The sequence below is a fragment of the Strongylocentrotus purpuratus genome, unplaced genomic scaffold, assembly GCF_000002235.5.
Source record: "Strongylocentrotus purpuratus isolate Spur 01 unplaced genomic scaffold, Spur_5.0 spur5_scaffold_14, whole genome shotgun sequence".
NCBI classification, from domain to species: Eukaryota; Metazoa; Echinodermata; class Echinoidea; order Camarodonta; family Strongylocentrotidae; genus Strongylocentrotus; species Strongylocentrotus purpuratus.
In genome coordinates, this window is record NW_022145599.1 from 23,775,464 (window position 1) to 23,803,230 (window position 27,767).

At 37.1% G+C, this 27,767-nt stretch overlaps 1 protein-coding gene across 1 annotated transcript in view; it reads right to left on the reverse strand.

Moving 5' to 3' along the window:
• Window positions 1-1,204: 1,204 nt before the first annotated feature.
• The window catches only part of LOC100888019 (polycomb group protein Pc), a 39,571-nt gene continuing 13,008 nt past the window's right edge, over window positions 1,205-27,767 (reverse strand). The window contains exons 3-5 of the mRNA XM_003723726.3: window positions 26,098-26,163; window positions 16,939-16,999; window positions 1,205-4,466 (exon numbers count right to left, since the gene is read on the reverse strand). Coding sequence (XP_003723774.1) covers window positions 3,744-4,466; window positions 16,939-16,999; window positions 26,098-26,163 — 850 coding nt within the window. The 3' untranslated portion in view covers window positions 1,205-3,743. The remainder of the gene's footprint in view (window positions 4,467-16,938; window positions 17,000-26,097; window positions 26,164-27,767) is intronic.

Here is a 27,767-nt window from a genome sequence, read left to right on the forward strand (position 1 = left end):
ATTGTTAAACGATCCCTTTAAGTCAACCTTTCATACATCCATCTAATTAATCAATCATACAATCAATCAATCACATAGTTAAGTCAACCTTTCATACATTCATCTAATCAATTAATCAATCATACAATTAATCAATCACATAGTTAAGTCAACCTTTCATACATTCATCTAATCAATCAATCACATAGTTAAGTCAACCTTTCATACATTCATCTAATCAATCAATCATACAATCAATCAATCACATAGTTAAGTCAACCTTTCATACATTCATCTAATCAATCAATCATACAATCAATCACATAGTTAAGTCAACCTTTCATACATTCATCTAATCAATCAATCATACAATCAATCAATCACATAGTTAAGTCAACCTTTCATACATCCATCTAATCAATCAATCATACAATCAATCACATAGTTAAGTCAACCTTTCATACATTCATCTAATCAATCAATCATACAATCAATCAATCACATAGTTAAAGGGATCCGGTAACTTTGTCTCAGATTCTGAAACAAAATTCTGGATTTACCTCATGATACAGTGATAATTATAAACATTTAGGTCAGTCAGGAACCCCATGACTTTTACAAGCCGATCGCCTGTCTGATTATCAAGATATTTATGATTGGAATTACAAATTTTGAAAACCGTTCGCCTGACGGTTTTAATAACTCTACAGTCTCTTGGGGAAAACGAGTATGGTAAAACCGGTCACTCTAAGAATTTTTACTTTTTTGAGGCACTTCTTGATCATTTTGAAGCGCAATTTTTAGGGCTTCAATATTACACCATACCACAGACACTGATAACACGTAGGGCCGTGTATCTCAGATTTAACATTGTTAAACGATCCCTTTAAGTCAACCCTTCATACATCCATCTAATCAATCAATCATACAATCAATCAATCACATAGTTAAGTCAACCTTTCATACATTCATCTAATCAATTAATCAATCATACAATTAATCAATCACATAGTTAAGTCAACCTTTCATACATTCATCTAATCAATCAATCATACAATCAATTGATCACATAGTTAAGTCAACCTTTCATACATCTAATCAATCAATCATACAATCAATCAATCACATAGTTAAGTCGACCTTTCATACATTCATCTAATTAATCAATCAACCGACCAATCAATCTTTCACTTAACCAATAAATAGATAACAACACACTGGCAACTAGCTTTTTCAACTCATACTGAAATGAAATTAAGACCTTTATTCAATAATTCAAACTGTACAAGAACATAAATTTGGAACGACATGAACAAGTTTCGTTAACACGTTCATTATTATCCTGAAAAATTCAATTATTATAACGAATCCGACAAACAGCTATATCATTTTTGAAAAATCAGAAGATTGTTTTTTTTTATAATATGCTTTTTTGTTTGTTTTTATAAATTAAAGCTACAAAGTTCCAATCCACGCGATCTATCTCCATCAATGACTTTCTTAGGTGTGACAGCAGTGTCTTCCAGTTACAAAACATTCCTTAAACAAGGCAGACCATCTTTCTCCATATTTACAATATTTAAAAAATATATCTCTTTTCCAAATTCCTCCATATTTATGTACATCATTGCTTTACCTTGAACATGTCGAATTTTACAACTCCAAAACAATCTCGGAAGCCTTATCTTATAAATCAAGAAGCTCATAAGTGCAAAATAGTCAAATGTAAAGCTTCAAATTTTCATTCGAGTTCTTTCAACTTAGGTGATCCACTTTTGACACCACTTCCATAGTGTGTCTTTCATCCATTTTGGCAAGTCTGCATCTAATATCTGCCGCACTCTTTCATTTTCATTGGTTGAAGAAAGGCACTTTATTACTACTATATTTTCCAAAAAACTATGACAACCAACTTTAACCTTAAACAGCATTATGAAGGTAAATAGTGTATACCGAAAGAAGACAAAGAAAATACAGGGAAATAAAGTGAAGTGAAGAATGCAAGAAAGAAAGGAAGAGAGAGAAGAGCGGAAATGGAGAGGAATATGAAGAAGAAAATAAAAGAAGAAGAAGAACTTAGGATAAGGTGAAAGTAGGCAAGAAACTTTTTAAACAAATCAAATGATAACATACAATGAATCTAATTATTTTCAAAAACAAGTTCATTTTACCTTCAAATTGGTAAGTACTGACACGGTCAAATATAAGACATATCTTTACAAATTTGCTTTTTAACTTTGTCTGATTAAAATGAATCAAAATTCTCTCATATACACCAGAAAAAGAATACAGATACTTATATCAAGGTAAAACAATTTTAAAAACCCCGTCAAACTATGGAATGCTCTGTCATGACACAAATTCACAGCTATCCACAAAGGGCAGAAAATATTGTTAACAAGACATTAACAAATATATGTATGTATTCACATTTCATTTAACGTTAATTTCTTCATATTTGTTCAGCTTTTCGTTTGGACAGACAGTCGCACTAAAAGCCGTCGAAAAGTTATATAATAAAATCACATTTAGAACACTAGGCTCTCAAACAAGCTCCCAAATGAAAGTTGTCCCGTTTACCATTAAATCTATGGCAGAGTAAATTTGCACATGTTGTATACCAATGTATACAAAAATCCCAGAAGGTACAAAACTACCTGGAATTGAAAGATTCCACATCAAATATTTCACATACGATTCAAGAGCTGCTCCACGAATATGGATATTGATACAAATGAATATAACATTCAAATTATTACGATAGGATTACGTAAAGATAACCAAAAAATAAAAAAAAATCACCACTATGATTTAATGTATCGTGACTATATCAACTACAATGAGTAGGGTATCACTTGAGAGCATGAAGCATTAAGCACATCCCATGGCCACGCAGTCAATTTCAAAATGAGTACACACTCTGGTATGAATAGAGTACTATAGCTGTGTTATATCCGTCCCCTTGTGCATGCAAAAGACAACCGTATATGCTCTCTCATAAACTTGACATGTTGAATGGGTATTCTGTGTTCATTCAGATTTTAACCCATGTAATAACGTGGTTCAGAATAAACTGGAAACACACATAGCAAAACAAATTTCGTACCATTCTGAAAATGTATAAAAACAGTATACTGAATATATATTTTATGGACGAATAAAGTAACAATCAAAGGTTTTAAAACTTGTCATATACTTGAAAACAGATACAAGACAAATGTATCAAATGTTTTTCTTCAGGTATTTCATATTCTTTATACAAAGTATTTCCTTACAAGAGCGTGGTGAAACATGCTGTGCTACAGAGTTCACTGCTTGGCATGGTACAGTCATCTTCCCGTTGAAAACAAGAGTTGTTTCCGCTTTCGGTGTAGAATAACAGACTGTATTTCGACGTGTTGGCATTCACGCTGTGTTGACCAGCAAAGGGAACCCTGGTCCATTGGCATCGCGAGGTCAGTCCTGTTATCCTAACTTCTGCATCCTCTAGCAACCACGAGCCACGAATGTCCTTGATTTGTACAAGGTCTGTCTGCCAAGGGTACTCAGTGGCTCAGCGTCTTTGAAACTACTGGAACGAGCTACCAGAGATTGCCCAGTGATGTTGTCCACGCTGGTAGGAACAGCGAGTCTCTGACAAAAATCCCTTGAGACCTCTCATGAAAGTACCTCGGCAAAAGGTTTCATCATCTTTTGACCTTGAACAGTCGCATATTTGAAATATTGATTAGTCTTGCATACTCACAATGCCGATTAACCTATAACTACGAGCTGCACCAACCGTTGCTACTTTGGCCAGATACCGAAGAAGGCGATTCGCATTCCCGGAAGAATCCCGCTGGTGTGTTTCCTTCCCGAATGGCCACCGTCACGTTCCCGACTGTCACGTCCGTAACCGTCACGTGGAGGTTCTCCTCGATAGAGTTGCGGTATTTGCGCAGGAGCGCGAACTTGCCCTGCTTCAGGCTACCTACTGACGACGTCGGGGAAACGGCGACAGGGCTGCCATCTTCCCTTGGTGACGTCATCGATCGGTACGGATCAGTGGTCGGTGTGTTTGGTAGTGAGGCTGACGTAGGTGTCGCTGCACAAGGTGATGGAAGGCTGCCTGCGATCGGGGAGTTGGCATCGCGGCAGTTGCCGAAATACTGTTGACGCTGCACTTGCAGAAGATGGCTACTTTCATTCTGGTGATCACGTAAAAACAAAGTCTTTGGCTTCTTGAGGATCTTCAGATCATGCTCACGGTTAGACACTATGGGGTAGTTCCCGTTGGCGTCTTTGAAGTGTTCTTTCTTGTCAACAGCTGCAAGGTGGTTGGTTATAATTTTCTCTGGCTCCTGTGTCTTCTTGAAATCGTTCTGCTCGTCATCAGTGGTCTTTGGTTTGGTCGATTCGTGTTCTTTGTTTCGGGTGAGTCCTGTGAGTAGGCAGTATTGTCGTTCCTTTGAGTACAGGTCGTTAGTTTTTCGCCATGTTTTCAGTTCCTGTAAGGGGATATAACAAAGGAAAATGTACTGAACCAATCTATCACATTAATGTCTTGCATGTCACTCAAGCCACCAAAATTTGGATTATTATACCGATCATTATCTTCAATCTTCTAGACACGACGCAGCCACCTTAAACTTGACATCGATTTGATATTTTTATTGAGCCATGCCACTAAATATTCAACAAAGCAAAGAGTTACATACACTTTATAAATTTAATCAAATCTGAATTCGAGCAAAAACATCTTCAGTCATTCAGTTCGATGACATTCAATAATGAATTCATGACTTATGTTACTTGGCAATTTAAAAACAAAAAGAGTTGATAAGTAATCTGAAGATTATCTGTTTTAAGCTAAGCTATAATGCATGTGTATTCATTACTTTCTCTCATTCTCTCTTTTCACTCCTTTCTCCTCTTTTTAATGAATCATTTCACTGATTTTTGTTTTAGTTATTGTCATCGAGTCATATATGCAATGTTATTGATTATGTAATGTTATAAAGTAATTTCAAAGAAGAAATTTAAAAAAAAATCTTCTTTTCCATGATTTTTTTTTGTTTTGGCATGGTTCAATGATATCACTAGCCATCATTCAAGATTCTCTTGAACAAATGAGAGACAACATGCAGGGGGTGCGAAGACACTTGGCCAAATCTAAAATGTCATTTATCATCAACGACTGATTACTCATCGTCAACTCTCACATTTTCATAAAGAGTGAAAAAAATCTTAATAATCCTTGCCAGCTAGAGATCCCCTTTGAAGGTTCACGCGCCAAAAAGGCTCATATGTATTTGGCAAGCTGCCAGAATGTGGATGCTCGTCAAATCCCAGTTGCAGGATGAATTGTGTATTCCCTTACCTCTAGTCAACATAAGCATGATCAATGAACATTTTAAATGTTAAATTCAGTGTTTGCAGATTCTGCGTTTAATAACGATGATCATAATGTTGAGTAGAATTAGCGTAATATTAAGGAAAATCATCGGAAGACAAACTGTCCAGTAATTGTTCTTATGGTTAACGTTCATAGAACAATAAGACTCAATTGTCGATTGTGATCTTTTGGGAATACAAAAGACAAATCTTTAATACTCAAATATCAAACAACAAAAAGCAGAGCACACTTTAGTGAGTACGTGGGACTACTCCAACATGTGGCGTTGGAATCCAGTGCTAAGTAGCAAAACTTACTTGTCATGTTCAAAATATAAGTAGTTCTTAGACTTAAAAGAGAAATTCTTTTCGTGGGCCATTGATATTCTTCAAATGGGAAAGAGAGAGAAAGCTCACAAATTATCTTCATCTTTTGAGGCCTATCAAAACTAGACTGAGTGCCTCTAATGTGTTGAAAACATTATTTTTGTCATGAAAAGATGTGGGACAGTGGAAGACTTGTACTCGAGCGAGTCATTAGCGAATAAATAATAAATGACATATGCCTAAAAGTAGAGACTTGGAATCCATCTTAGCCATGCAAAGGGGGTCTACACTGTAAAAGGAAGCTGCATTTCCACGATCGCAGTTACTCATAATCACTTGTTTACGTTATGAGTGAGGCGATACAAAGTGATCCCTTTACGCCCTGCAACGGCTTCCGATCGCCTCATGTTTTGACTGGGAATTTTCATAGCACGTAACGATGACGTGACTTGAGGAAAGAGGTTCTTCGTTCTAGTTCGTTGTAAGGATCTAGAAAAATCTCAGTTAGATTGTCATGTGTCCTCGCAAGTCATGTTCAATTTCCAGAGCTTATCTGTAATTGTGGAGCAAGCAACTCAGCGTTCATTTGACACACTCTAAACATTCCTGCTTTCTTTGAACTTGAGGCACAGGCAAATAGCGATCAGTACTCATCTCAAGTGTATCAAAGCCAATGCATTATTAGTCTGAGGCCTAATACACTGTCTAAACATCACCAGCCACAAATTGTGTTGACAAAAGTTGTTTGGAAAATGCCTTTAAAAGTAAATTTGTTGTCAACAAAAACGGAAGTGAAAGAATGAATGTCAAATTAATGGTGAAAAGTGGAAACGATTCGGCTAAAATGCAACAAATCAAATAAATACCACATACAGTACATGATTATCATCAGACGAACGCACTTTCCTAAGACCCCTAAGTCTCGATCATTTTGAAAATAACACGTGTGATTCCAAGAACACAAAAACAGTTTGGCTATACCGCCATTTTCTTGGGGGGGGGGGGTGGTGTCAATATCTAGGAAATTGTAAAGGGCACACTTCTTTTGATGTTGGACTGACCTTTGACATTTACATCTAGCGTGATATCCAGGCGTTAACTCGGATTATTGGCTTAAAGTAAAGAGTCGTGTGTGGCAAATAAAGTCATTGTCAATAACAAAACACACGTGAACATTTGACCTGTACACTTGCAAATTGACGGATTCACAGGAAATGTCATGTCTTTTGGCTGTATCAAAATGTTGATCATTTAGTGAATAGAAACAATTGTGTACTATGACTATGGAATGATTTGGATTCATTTTTTTTTATAGAAAATTGACAACATCTTGCTTATATGACAAAGAACAAAAGGCTAAGGAAATAGATATTAGTACATGGGACTACACAAACATGATGAATCAGATTTTGGTGTCCAAATTTGTAATAAGGCTTTTCTGGTCCGTTTTGAAATATGAGAGTACTTCAAGAGCAATCCTTTTACTGTTTCTTTTTCTACCAAGTCGACTAACGAAGAATGAGAGCGCTAAAACAGCTTTGCAAGCTTTGAAAAAAAGAAAAGAAAACACACACATATATTTCGACTTTAAAGAAAAACGGATCTAAAGTATAGATAAACACAAATGATTAAGGAGAATATAGATTAGATTCAATAGGCCTTCAGGAGGCAGGACATATTCTAGAGACGGTGTATAAAAAACAAAATCAACTTTAAATTGATTCAGCCGCTCTAAAACATATATTCATGACCTTCCGTTGAAGACATTACGAGCGATAACCATGAATTGAAAATATATGATTGTAAAGTGTCAGAGTACCAGTAACATTTATATGCTGTCACGAAGGACTCGGTGTTATCATATTACTTATTGTGGCACGCAGAATATTCAATCAAATTTTATTTGATTATTATTCAGATGGCTGGCCATACATAATCAATGAGGGATCGCATGTGTATCATCTATTCCCAAACTGTTGGTGTTAGCTTCACGATAGTATCTATTTTGGAATGAAAAATGAAAGCGCGTGTTGGATTACGCATAAATCATAAATGCTGAAAGAAATGTCCCTTGTAAAATAAAACTTTATGAGGGTTGAAGTAGGAGTTTTACCTTTTAATTTCTTAATTAAAAAACCTTAAGATTTTCTCTTGTTTTCAAAAATAGATATTCTTTTCCTCGTTGTGATGGATTTTGTATCACTGCCGCAAAATGAAGGATGGTGGAAGGGGAAAAATATGAGAACATAAATGTTGAGCCACTTTCAAAAATGGAACTTTGATGCAATAACTGGAACAAAACAATATCTCGCTACTACTGCTCATTTCATTTCTCGGAAATGAGACTAATCAGACCGTAATTATTGGTTTTCCCCCAATGAGTTCCCTGCGGATCATAAACGATTACCACTCATGCACTTAGTCCCCGCCCCCCCCCCCCCCCCCCCCACTAAGGGTACGCATATGCTCGTTCCCTCTTTAAGCACCCCCTATCTGAGGACATTTCCGAACTCCCTTTCGCGGGCTTTTTGCGGGCTTTTCCTGCCTTGGAGACCCCCTTAAATTCGGAAAAATGCTCAATGTACCCCCCTAAATTCGGAATAATTTCTCAGTAGTCCAAAGAGATGAAAGAGAAAAAGAAAAAACACCCCCTTTTTAAAGTAATCTCCGGGTGAAAAGTCAAATACACCCCTTTTTTAAATTCTCGGGCCGGACTTTGTCGCACGAAAAGTACCCCTTTACCGGACATTTTGGCAACATGCATGCGGTCATTCCGACCCCGGAATTGGGGGGGGGGGGCGGGACTTAGTCTATCACACCTTTTTAAAGTGGCTGCTGTACTCATTCAATTGTGTTCCATTTCCCACGGGGTTGTCCAAAGCAAGTCATAGACATGAAAATGAAACGAAAAGCAGGCAGCATACGTTCGATAACAATGGCCTACGAGTATAATGATGGTTTGCATTTCTTGATAAAACGATGACCCAATTGACCTTATTATTCTGTCGCAATGCTTCTATTAAAGTCAAAGTCTTGGAAAAACAGGCTAAACTTGACTTTATTGCTTAACTGTATTTTGGAGCCTTATCATGTTACTTGCAGGGCCAAGGTCTCGTGCTTTCTTTCAGGGAAAGGGCTTGATTCAAAATACATTTTAACCACAATGTTTTTACGATGATCAATTTACCTCTTGATCACAGAACATCTGTCCATGCTTCTGTGAACCTCAACAACATTTTTTTTCTCCCAGTATTTTGTTTTCACAACTCATAAACTATTATAACAAGAATGAATGTACAGTAGGCTTGCGGGTGTACCATGCGAGAGAGAGGGAGGATTGAGGAGTCCTGAAAAGGACTCTTGGTAATCTTTCGTGAGGGTTTGTAGTCCAGAAAAGGACTGTTGGTATAGTCTTGAAAAAGACTGTTAGTTATCTTTCTTAGCTTGTTTTAAGGAGAACTATAGCGCTTGGAGAATGAATGGTTTAAAACGTTATTTCCGGTTCCGGTGGTTCGTGCATCTGTGAGGTATCTTCCTTTTATGAAATGAACTAGATTTGAAGATAATAAGCATGCTAGGTTTCATAACCATAATAATAATCCCTAACAAGAAAGCGCACTTGAGGAAAATGCATGAACACGGGGCAATATTAACATCGAAATGTCTTTCAATCAATCACGTAAGCCATGGATGAAACAATCGTGCTTATTATAATGATAATGGCCGATTATTTTACATATGTTCAGAATTGAGTACATTATCGTTTGTTTATACTTTATAGCTATGGTCATATCCCAAATATATAGCTAGCTACCACTCACATATTTTGAAAATCAAATTTTTCAAACACTGTGCATTACATATTCACTACATGCAAAAAGAAATGGCGTTTTCGATTGACTCATCTCGGGTCTAGCTGCGATTTATTTGTCAATTAGGTTTAGGGCATACGACTCGCATTTATGCGTGGGTTGAACACAATATACATGTAGGAGCATGACTAATAGAGCTCCCGGTAAAGAAATATAAACTCCACCCCTCTACGCTTTCTATCTTTTCATCATTCTGCTATGTGTGTCACATGGCATCACCATCTCTATCCATTTCATCAGATTGATATAATAGCAGAGTCACTCGCCGTGCACTTTAACCATAGATCTCTAGATCTCCCTCTTTAGACATGTTTAAAAGTCAGGTAGATATATGCAGCAAAAGATCTTCCCCTTTTATCTTGAAAAATAAAATGTAATTCTCTGTCACCCTCTCTCTCCCATCACTCATCAGCTCTATCTATGATTGTTTTCTCTTCGTTTCCCTCGTCATCTCCCCTCTATACCCCTCTCTCCTTCTCCCCCTCTCTAAACATTGTTCTTCCCCTCTCTGTTTCTCTCTCACTCCCTTTCTCTAAACCTCCCCTCACTTTCTTCCTTTCTCACACCTTCCCTTCCATCTCCTCCCCTCTCTCTCCACTGCTTCTATGGGCGCTCATTCTCTCTCTCATTCTCTTCCACTCTCCCTCTCTCTCTCGCTCTCTCTCTCTCCATCCACTCTCATACCATGCCACATTTCATCATAAACTGAGCAATTCTCGAGGGTACGAGACATGAGAGAAGAAAGTCATTACCAGGCCTGCTGATCGCACATCAAGTCTAAAAATAACCGCCATCTAGATAGGTTCAGACACTTTCACTCGACGGGTCGCTTATTAGTTCACATCCAGCATCCTACATACTCACCTAGGAGGAGACAGTATACATAAAACCATGTCTAAACGATGTTGACACTGCACTCCTCGTCCCCATGAATATCAATGATTTTGGAAGCATTAAACCATTTTGGTAAGCGAAACATGAATTCATAATATAAACTTCCGCAATGTATTGTCCATCCCAGAATGCAAGATAGTTGCATTTAAATGATGGATGCTTTAGGCAAGTCAGTGAACAAACTATAAACGGCCATCACGCCAGCCCTATTCGTGGTTATTTCCCCTTTAGAACCTTGTACAGTGAAATCTCATAAAAACTCTCAATTTGCCGATGTATTTGAATTTTATGCTACAAATAAGACCAAACTACACCAAACTAAACCAAACCAGTCGTGTGGTTTATCCTCACATAACGTGACATTAAATTCGTAATGTGTATAGTTGTGTATATTAAATGGATAGGCCTTTATGTATTTTCAATTTCATGCTAAAAATAAAACAACACTAAACCAAACCATTCGTGTGATTGATATTGTCCCCACCAATCATAGAATGTTGTCATGTAAGTCCATCTCTTAAAATGCATTCTACATGCTTCAAGTACTGTCGTATTTGTTTAGTCTGTCCATTTATTCCTCTGTGCACGGTGTCGTGTTTTTCCATATTCAATAAGTGCACTGCCGATACTCGATCAATCGCCCGATTTAATTTCTGTTCCGAGTCTGAAAACATCGCACATTCTTACGTCATTACACCACGTGATCCATGTAAAACAATCCTATTTCCAATATGAACAGACGAGGTACGAATCTTTCCTGGCGCGCTTTGGTTTGAATAACTCGCGTGTGTACACTGTTATTTGACATTGGACGTCAATAATTGCAATTCATCAACGTCATTACATTTGTCAACAAGATAATTGTGTATGCTTTGGTTTCCATATGATTACTAATGCGATTTTTTAAATGCGACTTTAAACATAGTACCAATAAGCTGAGTTAAATGGGATGATGCCATTATTATTAAAGCAATGTTCAAAAGAAATAAGAATGTTTTAATTTGATGGAAGAACACATCTTACTGTGCATGCCTACATCTTTAAACGAAAAATAAAGAGTGAACAACCGCGGTTCAATATTAAAGCGTATCCCATCTATTCTTGATAATTTATGATCACCCTCACCATCGCCATCATCGTCATAACGAGGTTCGCAATAGAAAACATGAAAACAAAATAATTATGCTTTTAAAAAGCACAAGAAAGGTCTTCAGAAATTTGGCGAGTGTCACACTCCACACATGCCAGCCCCCCCCCCCCCCCACACCCCAGCAACGCGCTTTTCTTTACACGATGGTAATTGTAATTGATACATAACTTGGCTTCGATTCTTTAGGTGTTTACATAATGTCGCAATCAATCAAAATTGATATACAACGCCATCACGTACCATACGGCAAACGAAGTGCTATTACACAGTGGGTGGGTAATACATTGGTGATTATGAATGCGAATTAATGTGTTTGATCTGCTGTGACCGAGCATTAATGAGAACATAAATAATGAGGTGACAGGGGTGGAGCATGAGGTAGGTTCAAAGGTGGAGCAGGAGCATGTTCAGATGCTAAAGCAGAAGAACATGAGTTTTGTTTACCAAGTTGCGTCATAATATTGAGTTCCAGTAATTAAAATACTCAATGCAAAAATTTCCCTACGAACATTATCAAGCTATTTGTTTACGAAATAGCAATAAGACCGGATAGAATTTTAAAATGCCTGCTAGTCGTTGTAAAAGCACTCCATCTCTCAATGTCTTCAAATCCAAATTAAAAACATATTTGTTCAATTGAGAGATCCGATTTTGTAGAATTTAGTAAAAAGGAGCTCTGAACCAGCGCAGCTGAATACATTTGTATAAAAGCTGCGCTATATAAATTAATTATTATTATTATTATAGACAGAGAAATAAAGTCAGACGAGAACGAAGAAAATATTAGAGAGAAGGAGAAAAAAAGAAACATCAATGTGCCTAAACGCGTACCAGCAATTCAATTCAGATTTATTCAACACAATGTATTTACCTATCATGCCTATATTACAAACCAACGAAAAGAGACGGGACAAAATCATGACTGTTAGTCGGAGTATGTCATAGGCGTTGTCACATTACATGTAAACATGAATACAGGGGAGGTGGGCGTGGGTTGGAGCACGTTACATGTAGCTCGGTAGAAATATAGAGACAGGTGCCCTCTTAGCATTGCGTCCGATGAACATAAAAATGAATTTAGATGAATACATGGGCGTGGTCATTTTGGCTTAGAGGGAAAGGGAATGTTAACAATGGAAGAAATGCCAGCTTTTTTTCTTTGGACCAACATGGATGCACCAAGAAATAATCTTTTAAAGCTCATCATCATTTCGATAAAATAATACAAAACATGCCTAAGATATACATTGCAAAAAGTTAAGCAACCTTAAACACAAATCCCCTTTCTATCCCACTTTCACGATGACTTATTCTGAATCACAGAGATCACTATAATATCCATGACGAATCGAACGATCTATACTGTCATGCCTGTTTGTTCAAACAATAATCCAGATAAATGAGATAATACAATAATGGGTTATCTATGTAGGGATAAAGTGAGTCAGCTCGTAGATTGGTCCAGCGATCAACGATGAGGGCGAACAGAATTTATCGAAGCATCTCATTATCTTTGCCTTGACATTATAAGCAACATCGTTGGAGTGAACTAGTCATCGAGCGGGGCTTTTTACTTAGGCTATTTCATTTTCGTTTTTATTTAAAGGGAATGTCGTTGATTGATAGCATGTGAAGAGCAGAGTGTTAAAGAGTGATACTTATACTTCCTTCAATTTCATATTCAGTTAAAGGAACACCAAAGGTATACCAATCAGAAAATGAAATTGTATGCGAGAAATATCTTTCCTACAACAGTATTGTATCATATCATATTCCGACTTCAAAACGAAATTATTGACAGCTTAATTGCATAAACCAGGGTCCATGCATAAACTGACTGAAACTATACAGCATGTCATTGTTGACGTTTTATTTCTCACGAAAATACACTAATTTATCATAGAGGTGACATCTGGAGAAACTATATACCATGTAAGAACATGAAATCGAAAGGTACATTCTCGATAGTGTGAATTCCCATGCAGCTAGACCTCGCACGTGGCATTGGAGAATAATAGTATACATGACATCTTTCGTTGAGGCTAATTCTCATATTCATATTCACCGCTGGATGAATATTTACCATGCCAACAAATAAATAATGTCAAACCATGAACTTTGTATAAAGGGGTAACATATCATAATACAAAAATATCAGTCAGATCATATATACAGAAGTAAATATTAATCTTGAAACAGAACAGGAAATGTATTTTTGTTGTTTCATCTTGTGCTATTCTTTATCAAGTTGTCATTGTTTCAACTTAATTGGTAACAGTGAACGCTATTATAGGTGGTTGACCACGTTTAGACATCAACATTCAATGAGTATACCTTATAGTAGCCATACCCTACTAGAAGTTTCCGTATGCCTTTTCCCCCTTTTTTTCCTACAAAGATGAGTACCTAATAGATACGGCATTCTAGCTTAAAACTCATGGATGATCAACTATGTAGGCCAATATTTGCTTAATTGAAAATTTACGACTTTTACCAGAGCATGACGAAATTTGCAATAAAGTGACCCCGTTATCAAATTTCCCAGGTGAATAATTACTGCACATTATCGTGGCAATAAAGAGAAAATGAAAATGAAAGTTGTCTATTACCAAACCTTGTAAGTCGCAATTCTTCACGTGGCCTAATTAATGACGCGATTTGATATTACACAACTATATTACATGAGGCTTATGCTCGTAAATATTTGTCAATTCGCGAGAAATCGCAAATATATCAGTCACGATAGGAAAGAGAGAAAACAAACGGAAGCTATGTAGTTTCAATATCACTTATTACCAGACACACTCCCCTCAATATCGATTCCTGAATAATGAATAAATGACATTAAGCTATTTGTAAGAGATGGTCCCTTTCCTCTCTCACTCTCACGCTCTCTCTCTCCCACCTCCCACTGTGAAGATAGGTGGTCTTTGTAGACAGGTTCCTTTAGTACATGTTTCAATAATAAACAATTTTCAAGGAAAACAAAAAACGTGGTCTCTGACTGTAGACAGTCATTTACAACACAATGTTGTTAATTCAACTTTCATGAAAGTACATGCGCACAGAGGCTAAAAACAAGGTTTAATTGCATTGTCGATTTTTGTTAACATTATTGTCTGGATATATATTTTATTCATTTCTATTTCTCATAAAATGATCGCAAAACTCGAGCGGACAATAAACTAGAAGTTTCTAAACGATACTTTATGCATAACTTGATCTTCATTGGAATTCCTTCCAGACAGCATCTTTCCCCATTCTCCGCTTCGTTCAATGTTGATTTTAGGAAATCCCAGGCTGTATTAGGTCTATTGTGTCTCGCCCTTACCCCTCCAGGCTCTCATAAATCAGTGACTCACTTTTCTCATTCTTCTACAAATTTGATACAAATGCCCATTATCATAATAAAATCACGATGAGGCCCCCATCCGACTACCATATTTATCCCGCCGAGTCTGGATGGAGCAGTGATTCACGCTGAGTCATGGTTGATGGTTTGTTTTACCTGACTGCTATATAAGAAAGCATGTGTATGCTTTTAAGCAAGCAACCATGGGACAGACGGCTTTGAGTCCTTTCCGAGGGACTTAGTAATGAGGATAAATGCCTAACCAAGGGACGCTTACGAGACCACTGCTCCACCAATCATGTTCTGATTACATAATATTATATCATTGTCATGTTTGCACATTTCTATTGATGTAGCATAAAGCTATTTACTTGTCTTAGCTAAGCATACACAGAATTCTTAACGATCGGCAGACTTGTTCCTCCCCCCTTTTCCCCCTCCCCCTTTTATTCGCCTTAACCCTATTTTTTTCCTTCTTCTATTTTCAAGGGATATGGAGACCGAGCATTTTCCTCTATTGCTCCTCGCCTGTGGAATTCCCTCCCATCATCTATTCGCGAAATTGACATCCTTGACCACTTCAAAGCTTCACTCAAAACTCACATCTTCCTTCAGACATTTAAATGCTAACTTTATTGGAGGGGCTCGCGCCTTTGTATGTTTTTTTTTAACAGATGAATGGCGCCATGCAAATGCTGTGAATCATCACCATCTTCTATTTTGCCAAATATGCTTTAATAGTAGCACTTGCTTTCTGCAAATAAATGCAATATAATGCCTACACAAATTTGATATTTTAGAAACTGATCATCCACGTATTTTACGCGAGGTTACTCCAGTTCACAGCAAAATATACAGAACCAAAATATCCCTAAGATTATGACCATGATGAAAGATTTAGATCCGCTCTGCATAGAAATAAGGGGGAAATTATCATAATTATCCCTCAGCTCTAAGCGGATGTGATCACGGAGTGATCCACTCTAATCACTCAGATACTTTGATATTCATCCGCCGATTTTAATTAGAGCGAGGGAAGTCTTGATAACCTTGTGCGATAAAATTTAATTCCCTCCCGCGACACTGCAAGCTAGAGGATCACAGTGGCGTAGCCCCAATGGGCGGCTCACATCACGGGTGATGGACACTTATCCGCCCCTTTCTGATGGGAAGATGAGTTTCCGATGGGAGTTGGTCTATAAGTATCTTCCTGTGTTCTAAATAACATGATGCTAATTGTGTGCACTTCCTGCAACCCCCCCCCCCCGGAAGAAGGAAATAGGAGATAAATATCCAATAATGATAATCCCCTTTCGGGGGGGGGGGGCTTGGTTTCTGAGGATGAAGGAACGGTACCAGTGGAGGCAGGTTGACTAGACATCGTTGTACATGGATCATAATCATCATCATCATCATGTATCGCTTGACCAAGCCACAATGCAACGCGTAAATGTATACCATAAATTGCACCGCAAAGATATATGAAAAGGTACTAAGATAAATCACTAAAGTGTTTGCACTGTGTATTGTGGCTGCCTTCTAACACGTATGAATAGCTCAAGACCTGAGGTCTATATACAGCTAATTGTCCACGAACAAACGATTATTGCATCCATTAATCATGCGAGTGAGGTCATTACTAATACATTCATGAAGGACTGTGTCATTAAAGACGTCGACTGCTTAGATTACCTGGTACTCAGTTCCACCTATTCAATCGTTTACTTTGAATTAATGCAAAGTCATGTTTATTTAATTTATAACCATTAACTTTGTATTGATGACTTGAGCACATAACGAAATTAAGAGTTTTATTGTGTGTGTTTGAGCATTGAACGAAAATCGATTGGCAATTTATTATGCATTGCAAGTTAATTTGATATGTGATTATTCTGTGCCTGAAAACGTGCTGGTGTTATCCTCTCTCCCTCCCACCATGGCACTTACAACTCAAAACCGCCACTTATGTGAAAATACAATGCTATGCTTACCTTAATTTTGAGGAGGGTAGGTTTTCTGCCTGGACGACCCTTCCTATACTCTTCAAGCAACCTGCAAAACAAATCAACAAAGAAATTTGTGAAACAAGACACGTTTAAGGAAATACACACAGTGAATATTGGACATTTAATACACATAAAAGAACAAAAATATATAACTATTTTATGTTTTAAGATACGACAGTCTCACACTGGGAACTATTAATTTTGTCATCGCATCCGATTTGGCCACACGGTAGGTTATTTTCATTTCATATTTAATTTTGTATAATCTGGTACCTACGAACGTTGAAATAATTCCATTTCGTAATCACTGATTGATTCGTCTACTGAAGAAAAAAGAAAAAAAAAAGCATTGTAATCCTCATGATATGATGAATTATGTTATGTCTATTTTTCCAGATTAGATTGAGTGGCGAAAACACTCGCCTAATAATAAAAAAAGAGGAAATTACCTAAATTGCAAGTCGGCCAAATCAACAAACATGATTAACTATAGGTGCATTGCTTTATAAGAAGAAAAACATTTGCCAACATTTTAATTTCTATCAGGCATGTGAGGAAATGTAATCTGAGTAGCTACCCATAGAATGATGTAAACATGTAGATATGAAAGTTACTAAATTGTTTCGTTTTCCTTGTGATAATTATTGGCTACGCCTACGCTACATTACAGGGAATAGCATATTTTCATTTGGTACATGGGAACAGAATTGTTTATGCTCGTGTTGGAATAATAACAGGGTTTGGATTTAATTATTCCTTCATATACGTGTTGTTTGTTTGATTTATTCCGCATGTCATTTACATGGGACAGTCAAACATGTCTATATCAACCGCCCAAGGGAAACACAAACAGTGGTCTTTGTAGACAGTTTCCTTTAGTACATGCTTCAATGAGAAATCGATCTTTGTAGACAGGGTTCTTTTAGACAGGTGGTCACTAAAGCAGGTTTAACTATATATCATTCTTCAATATAGGTACATTTATATGGTCCTATCTTTTGCTCCATCTCTCTGCATAAAAAATAGAAAATATGAATATCTTTACCCCAAAAGATTATTTCATAAACTCAAACAAATTTAAGTTTCTGTGTATATAGTTATAAGGCTCATGCCGTATTTTTGTTTGTTAAATCTTTGAGTAGACCTCTTTGCCAATAACCAATTAATGTTTCATAGGGTCCATGATATAATAAACAGCTAAATAAATCAAATTAATTCCGACAATTGGATTAAAATCAATCCATTCATGTCTAATCAATAATTCATGGTGTAAATAAAAATGTAGCTAAGTGGATCACAGTCAAATATGTTGTACAGAATCCATTTGACCTATATGGTGATGTGTACATACATGATGTTGATAATGATATTTGATCAATTATTGTTTGTTGATGTAATGGTAAAACAGTTGTGTCCCAGATCAGTCAATGTCAATCCTCTTAATGGAGCATTAACCAATTTCCCGCGTAATACCAGATACACCGCCGTAGAAGTTAATGAACTCTGACTACAGGGTACCTCAAAAGATAATAAACAATCACAAAAAATGAGCCCCACTTCTCAATGAGTAAAGAAGATTGTGGATGAAGGTGAGTTTGTTGTTTGATAAATCACATGAAGAACAATTTAATACCTGCAATACTTGCAATGAAATTTATATCATACTTCAAGGGTGCCTTAATAATCAGTATGCTACTGCTAAGTGTGTATGCATTTCACCTCTGACTTAGTCACCCTTTAGACCTATGATATTTTGTTTCGAGGGACACAGTTTAATAAAGGAACTGTGACAATGGCCGGTGAGTGAGAAGAATACAACATTCACACCAAACAATAATAATAACATCAATAATAATAATAATTAGGTAAAACGATTAAAAAAAATATCACATACACTTCCTTTGGGGACACAGATTTGCATCATTATCGAATACTTCTAGATAAACTATGATACTATTTTGTTCAAATAAATCTATAAATATTTTTAAATGATTCAACAATCCTTACTTAGTTATGAGAAAGCAAAATTAACACAAGAAATAAAACATTGGCTGACCCCAAACAGATAATTTAAGAAACTTTCGTTTCAAAATCAAATGGGATTTTTTTTCTTGAAACACCCTGTACCGCGGTTAGTTCGGTGCCCACAAAAACATACAGAATATGGTTTGAAGGATTTGCTAAATCCATGCGCATTAAACTCGAAACTATGCCTGATATATCAACTTAGTGTATAATGCATATCCTCTGAAATCTCTTCGATCACATGTTAAGGATTAATACGCCACGGAAAAGTCGTGTTTATTCCAGTACGTGATGTTAAAGATAGAGGCAAGAGGTCATTAACATCAACTGTAAAACGAACTTACATAAACTAAAATATAGTGTATTATATAAAACATTTAAACAAAATAACAGACTGCTTTTTAACGATAAAGCCCTTTTCATATTGAATAATCACTACTTACGCTTTGAAATCAATTATAAATTAAGCAAGGTTGTTTGACAATTTTGAAAAAATACGATAATATACAAACAAATAAACAAAAAATCAGGACGAGAGCAAAGTAAATAAACTTTGATTAAATCTACAGTTTCTTCAAATACCGACAAAACACCAAAATATGAGAAAACTCGACAGTTTTTGCTTGCAATGTAAATGCAGCTATTATATCTTTTTAGCCACTGAATCTCACAGGCCATGCACAAATTCAATTGGACAGAAAAGTGACCGATACTTCCTTTATTATTTTTAAAAGGTTCAGACAAGAAACACATAATAATATTTCTATTTGCCCTTCTACTTGCTGGTAATGACTGTGCTAAACCCTCTGTTATGTTCCCATCAGGGCACTACATTGACTTGCTAATAGACTTCTGTTGTCAACCGGCTTGTTGATCAAACCTAATATATCATACATTGATCTATTTCCCGAGAATCCTATTCATCAAAATGCTTTATACGCTCACGTTGCTTCGGGTTCCGCATAACAACGTGGCGAGGGAGATGACACGTTTATTATTCGATGCCACATTAATTCGGCCATCTATCTAGGTAACGGATGTTCACACTACTGAAGAACGTGACCAATCGATCGCTGCTGACAAGACGCTTGAAATCATCATCATCATATTTATAAGCATCTCGTCATTTATTTTCACCTTTCTTCCGCCCTTCCGGGTGTAATTTGTAAAGCGCTTAGAGACATTTGTATTAAGCGCGATATAAACATTAAATATTATTATTATTATTAATTGTCTGAACACACTTCTATCAGGTAACCATTGGAGAGAGTTTTGTCAGATTACAAAATTAAATTGTGAACAATTATTACGGTGAATCAAAATATCAGTCTTTGTAATAATTCGATATTGCGTTTTTTTTATAGAAATACGTAGATAATTATATGCCTAATCATTAATAAACTTTAAACTACCTTTGTTATCTTATTTTATTGACTGTCGTATCAAGAAGAAACATGAATATTACGCATTTTCTGGAATTATGATTGCCGACCTGAACATGCCCTTTGTAGAACCTATTGTTTTTTAAACATGTGGGTTAGTAGTCACATATACAAATATGAAGCAAATGCAAATTCATGCATACTTTTACCATTCTTTTAATAGCAGTCATAAAGTCAACACACCAACAGACCGCATTTAAATTTTGCATATCAATGTGAACTAGTTAATGTGAACATTCCATATTGTATTCGCCTGGGATCTAGAGCAAACGAACAATCGTGGGCAGATGGATAATCGATTTTCTTGGGCACATTTTCAGAGTGTAGCTACAAAAGGGCGCATTTTTCTGCTAACGGATCTCCGTGCGTATTTTGTGTGCTCAAACTGTTTGAGATGACTAAAATAAAGATTAATCAATAGAACTCAATATCACATTAAATGTTTAGTACTTTCGTAGATACTTGAATTCCAATATTGGAAATAAGTTATTACATTTTACCAAATTGAACTTCATTCGTTGATATCTACAATATTGGATTGGACGAAGTTCCGCATCCACAAACTCTAAAAAGAAATAGTATAATAAGGCGTCGTTCCATAGGCCTACATAAACTATTTGTTATTGTATGAACATCTATTACAATGAAGACGTCAATTCATGCTATGTTTATGACGACCCCCTTGTCACTAGACAGGTTAAAATCTTGTTAACCTATGATGACCTATATACTATATAGAAATGAATAACGTCAAATCTGATCAGATAGTTTTGTCTTTCGATATGACTATGGACTCCGCCCGACGCATGGTTACATTCAATGGCTGGCATACCCGCCTACATCACAGACCTACATACCCACAGAGCATTATGCCCAGAGTATCCCATCAGACTGATCACTCAAGGTCTTGAGCAATTAATCCTCCTCTTCGACGCCTCCTGATCATCGTGTATTGACACGTCACAGGCCTTGACGACGCCAACTCAAATTCTTTAACGGTTCAATGAAATATTTCAAGTTGTTAAAGCAAGATGTTGTAAGCGGTTTTAAAGGAAGTGTCAAGCACAGCGAGCTTGTCTTGTGGGCGTAATGGTCCCTCCCCCCTTCGGCTTAATTCGTTCCATCGGATCTTCGCGTCGGGTCGGGTTAGACGACCTTTCGTGAAAACTTACCTCCATATTCTTGAAAAGTCGGGTAATCTGAATGCGAATAATCACCTTTCTTTGTTCACTGAAGTTTAGTTTATAATACTTGTATGAAAGCATACACATACAATCGGACAGTGACGAAGTGTCTATCACTTTCCTTTTAACGACAACTTTTGCTTATACCGTATTAAAATTTAAAAGTGTTGGGTGAACTGGACTCGACACTTCGGCGATAAATAGGTTGTTTCACAAACCCTTTGGGAATTAGAGCTTGTGTATTCACGAATATTCATGTAATGCGAAGAAGAAGTAAGCTCCATTTTCTATGAAGATTAATGTTAGCCAAGTTAGAATATACAGATAAAAATTCATCATTTTATGCCTTCATGACTTTATGTGTACTTATTCCAAAATCGGTTTGAACTGAAGAAAAATGTATCTCATATCAGAGAAGAGATGTGACAATAAAGTGACTAACTGAATGGTTCTCTACACCTGAGCAGGGATGGTCTATCAAAGCAACTAATTCCTTGACCATTAACCAAATTACAAACACATTTAACGTCACTAATTAACCAAACAGCGAATTACTTGTAATGGGATATGAGCAGGGAAGAGTCGTTAGGCCATAAACTCAAACATTTAACATGACTTATTAATCAATCAGCTATCAATGAATGATACCATAATTGTGAAGAATAATTGCGACATACGTAGGCACCTCCATTGATCGCTATATTGGGCAGAGTCGGCTGGTTTCCCTTTTTACGGTTGGTTGGTTTACCTGCAGAGTTTCTACGAAATGGACCTTGATGTGGTTGATGTACCATGCATGGCATGCTTCCCGGATCCTTCCCATTTGTGGATGAGGTAATGATATAGGTCTATTTACACAAAGATTAAATCAACACGATTCTAAGAACTCACGAGGGTCTAAGCATCCCCAGGGAGAGGAGATTGTGCACACAGTGTGTGCGGGCAAGCACTGAATCCAATGACCGGTGTAATAATATATTTGTAAAGCGCTTAGAGACATTTGTGATAAGCGCTATATAAAAGCTAAATATCATTATTATTATAAACATAGAGGACCTAACCATTGCCTAAGCGACCAACGGCCAACGAGACTAACATCCCTAGAAGACCAACACCCCATACGACCGACACCTACATATCAGTCCCATGATCCTACGACAACTGTTTCTGACCCTTCACGAGACCGTGGCCGTCATGTATACCTGGTCCGCTGTTACTCTACTTCATAGAATGCCACGCGTGGTTAGAAATGTGAGGAGACAACATAAAATCACGATGTTTTGACCACGGTGTAAAACATGGCCACATTCTCTCCAACCCCCCCCCCCCCCCCGAGGGTCACATGTTTCACGTGTGGCACTGTCAGGTCACGAGGAAGTAATTGGGGGTATAGTTTTGACAATGGAAATCTGCTCGATTAATCCAGCTGCGGTTTTCACGGTAAGAAGAATACATGAGAGGGGGCATTGTGGTTATTGTGGCTCGGAGGTTATTGCATTCACTTTGAACATGAGCCTCGCTTATTAATTTACAACCAAGGCGATGTTTGTTTGTTTTTGTTTGTGTTGTTGTTAGGGGGCTGATCACCCCAAGTACCCCTCCTAAAAAGCACATGATCAATCCTGGACCAGTGATTTATTGATTTTAGGTTACAGGAAGGTATGGAAAAAAAGGAAACAGTTGTGCAGAAAGTAAACACTTCAATTGGTACAAATTCCAGGCATACCCACTTTAGGAGCTTATGCGGCACGTAGCAATATCAATACATCATAATATAGGTCTACGTGTATACATAACATATCAGTTAACATACATGTACAAACAGGGTAGGATATTAGTTTAACCTCTGAATTAATTTGTATGTAAACAAAATCAAAACAATTTCAAACTTCCCTTAGTTCTACAAGTAGGGAATCGGCTGATTGTGTGACTTGCAAGGGTTCACATGTTCAGAAGCTGTCTATTTTTGACCACCTTAATTACATTTCAATTAATGTATTAAAATAAAAGTTTTAGATATTTTTTATATTATAAAAACGTTCAATTTTTCCTGTATTTAGATCTGACATGATTGTGACTAAGGAGGGTATTTTATTTATTTACTTATTTATTTATTATCATTCATTCATTCATTCATTCACTGAATTTCAACAGAAAAAAGGGGATTTATAGCATAGCACATGAACAAGACCTCTGTCCTTGAAGTAAGCAAAATTTGCTGTCTGTCATTTTAAAATAAATTCATCAGCCTAAATCGAACGAGAATTTGGGGGAAATGAGGAGACTTAGCTCAGGTGTATCACCCCACTTCGCCTCATCCTAATGAATATTATGACATGATAAATATTCCTCCCGCGCTTTCAATAATACTTCCGCATTCTTGTGAAGTATGGATTGCTATATGCGGTGCCATTGGAATGTGTATTAGAGGCTTGTGAGCGACATGGGTTCAGAGAAAATATGACAAGAATGGTAACAGGAAATTATCCGAGATTGCCAAGTGCAACTGAAATCTTGTCCAAGCTATACAGTCGAAGATTGGCGCGATTATGATAAACAATCATCAGTACTAGTGTTGCATCAGGGAAAATAATATTTGTAAAGAACAGAACGCAATGAGGCTGATGCATGAGGAAATCTCCATCGTATATGGCAGAAGTAAACGAAATAACTAAATATACAAATAAAATGACCTGTTTTGTTCAGGAATATCATAAACCTTTCGCAATTCAACCTTTAAAAATGCTCGAATTGTGACGGGCTTGATTAATTGAGTAGGGTTAAGCAAATGGGTATAGTTTTGTTGTAGCATGGCATATAGGCCTTTAATTTTGTGGTCGAAATACACCTTGAAAATGAGAGATTTTATACTAAAATTCTGATTATCAAATGTTAAAAATTCTACTCTCTGAATAGTCGAAATGTCGCGAAGCCTTTCCAACGGCCGTTTCAGATCGCAATGTGAGGATTTACGTCTAGCTATTGATACGCATGCCATTCTGCGCCCGAGATAGTAATATAATATCTAATGTTCTTGCCAACTGTCATCTTTGATCAACATCGTCACTAGTCTTCAAATCCCATCGCTCGCTCGCTCGCTAGGCGCTGCTTGCCATAGCTTTCAACGGCTCACTTTCTTGGCAATCAAGTTTAACCGCCATTTTAAAAAGGTGATACATGCATTTATGATAGAAAGTAGAATTCTTTTCTTAACATAATTTCGAAATAGGTCATTTCGTATACTTAAATTTTGGTTTCGTAAACGCAATAAGGTATATTCTTCACACTCACTGTCTCTTCATTTTCTCCAGTTTATTGGCATTCAAGTTTAGCCGTCATTAACAATGCTTCAAGCATGTTTTTTCTTTCGACAGAAAATAGGCCTTTAAACACAAAACGTATCTACATATTCTTTTTACATGCAAATTTGAGTTGGTTTTAACAATATGAAATACAAGGTAATAACACATTAAGGAACACAGAATTAAAACATTTTACACGGACTATTCAAGCGATTTGATTATCTAAAATGCATGATGATTAATGGCAAGAGTCCGAAAGATTTGTTGAAATCATCGCACGTTAATCAATGGGCTATGGGCTTTATTGCCACAATAAACAACATGTGACTCGGTTTGCGGTTAGTATAGTTAAACTGTAATAACAGTTTTCTGAAGGGTTATTGGTTTGTGATTAAGGTTAAAAGGGAAAGCGATGGGGTAATTACATAGTCATGTAACCTCCCATCCTCAATGTATTGAGTAGGTCTTGTATCTCACCATCAAACTTCAATAAATAATTTTGATATAACTGGGGAGGGAATAATATTGTTACGAAGTTATCTTGCCGAGGACATGTAACTATTTAAATGACAAGCCTTTTTTCCCCCGAGTCATATTCACATGTAAAGCAGGCCTGACGGGTGGGGGAGGGGTAGCTTGAGTACCCCAGCCTACCCCCTCTCAGAACCTCTCAGAGTGTAGCCAAATCTGGAGGTATTCTTCATTGGAACACCACCTCTCTCTCTCTCTCTCTCTCTCTCTCTCTCTCTCTCTCACACACACACACACGCACACACACACGCACACACACGTCCGCGCGCATACACACAATTATTTTTTTACGAGATTGACGCCCCAAAAGTACATTCGCTACAATAACAAGCATATTACCACATTGATTGTATAACCTTTCAGTCAAATTATCAATCAATTGGCCCGCTTCCAGACCCCACTCCTATATGAAAATTGATAAACACATCCGCCAAGGGCCTAAGGCTAAGGGAGTCCAGACAAACACACATACAATGGAAAGGTTAGTACTCAGTGAAACCAATTTCCTTATGACAGATATTGGAAAGAGCTCATCCTGCTGCCTGATGTTTAATATTCAAGGTCGAATTTAAATTATTTCAGTTCATTCCAAGAAGAGACAGACATGCAGAATGATCAAAGACGACGTGGAATGGCGAATCATTACATCACTGAACTTACCTTTCTTCGAAGTCGAGGACCAAGCTAGGATCTAGGATGTTATCCTCGGGCTCCCAAGTATTGCATCTGTAAAACAAGGGGGAAAGTAAAATGTGTTATACAAATACAGCCATTATTCCACTAAAATGCACGCAGATAATCAGTGGTGGATTTATTACCGATTATATGAAATGGTAAACTGCCAACTAATCTGGATTATGTAGGTGGTGGTGTTTATGTGGGTGCGTGGGAGGGTGTCGGATCCACTGAGTCAGACCCCTTTCATAACGGTCGAAGGGCGAGGACGTGTGTCCTTTCATATAAAGCATAATGCCCATCTACTGCCCAGTATTCTTTGTCAACAAAGACGATCAATATCCGATGAAGGAAAAACCGTTCATCCTCTTTCAAATCATTCTACTCTTATCGTTGGTCGGAGATACAATCACCGCTGCTATCTTCACTTAAATCACCCTTGGCTAGGCTTTGACATGATCATAATACTTGCTTAGAACTGTTCACATATGCAATGGTAATTTACAAACGCACTTAAAATTTGCCAATGGTAGGCGAAATAAGGGTTTGTGAATTTTGCATTCACATTCTGTACTCGTTATGATAATGTTATCAGTCAAATGTGATTAGTTACCTCTAGGGACCGACCATTAACATCATCACCAACCGAAAGACGTGACTCGCGAAGTGAACCGGTGTTCGTAAAGATCAGTTTCTTTGGGAAGACAGAGATGTCCCATTTCATTATATTATTGAACGATTATATGCACCGGGGAGGGGGGGGGGGGTGGTGGTCCGATTTGTGTTTACACATTTGTCACCCCAATGTCACTTCCTTGTTAGCAAAAGGACAACCTGTCGCAATTTTCTTCATTCCTGGAAAAGGAAAGGTTAGAGTACTTGGCCTTGCATATAAATCAATACTCTTCGTGTGGGATGGAGTAATTTGTTACGATGATAATTCGACGAGATTTGCAGGCTTGATGTTCTAGTCAAAGACATGCGATTTCATTTATTTATACAATATAGCAATTGGGAAATGTTGGTTATGATGTAGGCCCCCATACTGCGAGGTTTGGGCATGAAATTTGGTCCAAACACGGTCATACTCCGAATTTAAGGGTATTTGAAGAGGCACCCTTTTCAGGGAATATTTTGTTTTCTATGATATTCTTCCACACTACCATAACAAGAATTAAAACCAAAAAATACCTCATAAAATATTCCTCACCTATCCCAGAACTCAACCCTCTCTCTGAGTGATCAACTTTTTCTGATCGATTCACACCGTTCCTTTCACATTGCAATCGCATGACCAGAACTCTTAAAGGTTCTCCATTGCTCATTGAATTTTCAAAGGCTTCCTGTTGGCGGAAGATCGAAATGTCAGCAATTAACCTGGCTTTTTTCATCTTCAGTAATGTATTCACACACGTCTTCGTCGATAGGTAGGTCAATGGTTTTATACTGGCGCAGAACAGGTGGAATGCCGTGTCGTGTACCTCCATAAAATTATTCTGGAGTAATGGGGTAAGAAAACATCCGTATGTGTCTCAACGTAGAAGCTTCTTTGCAGCGCATCAGTTTATATTTGTTTTTGGTGATGACGGTTATGGTTATAATGTTCGTCAACTTGAATGAAATTTTTACAGTTAAAAGATAAAGTAATACCAAAA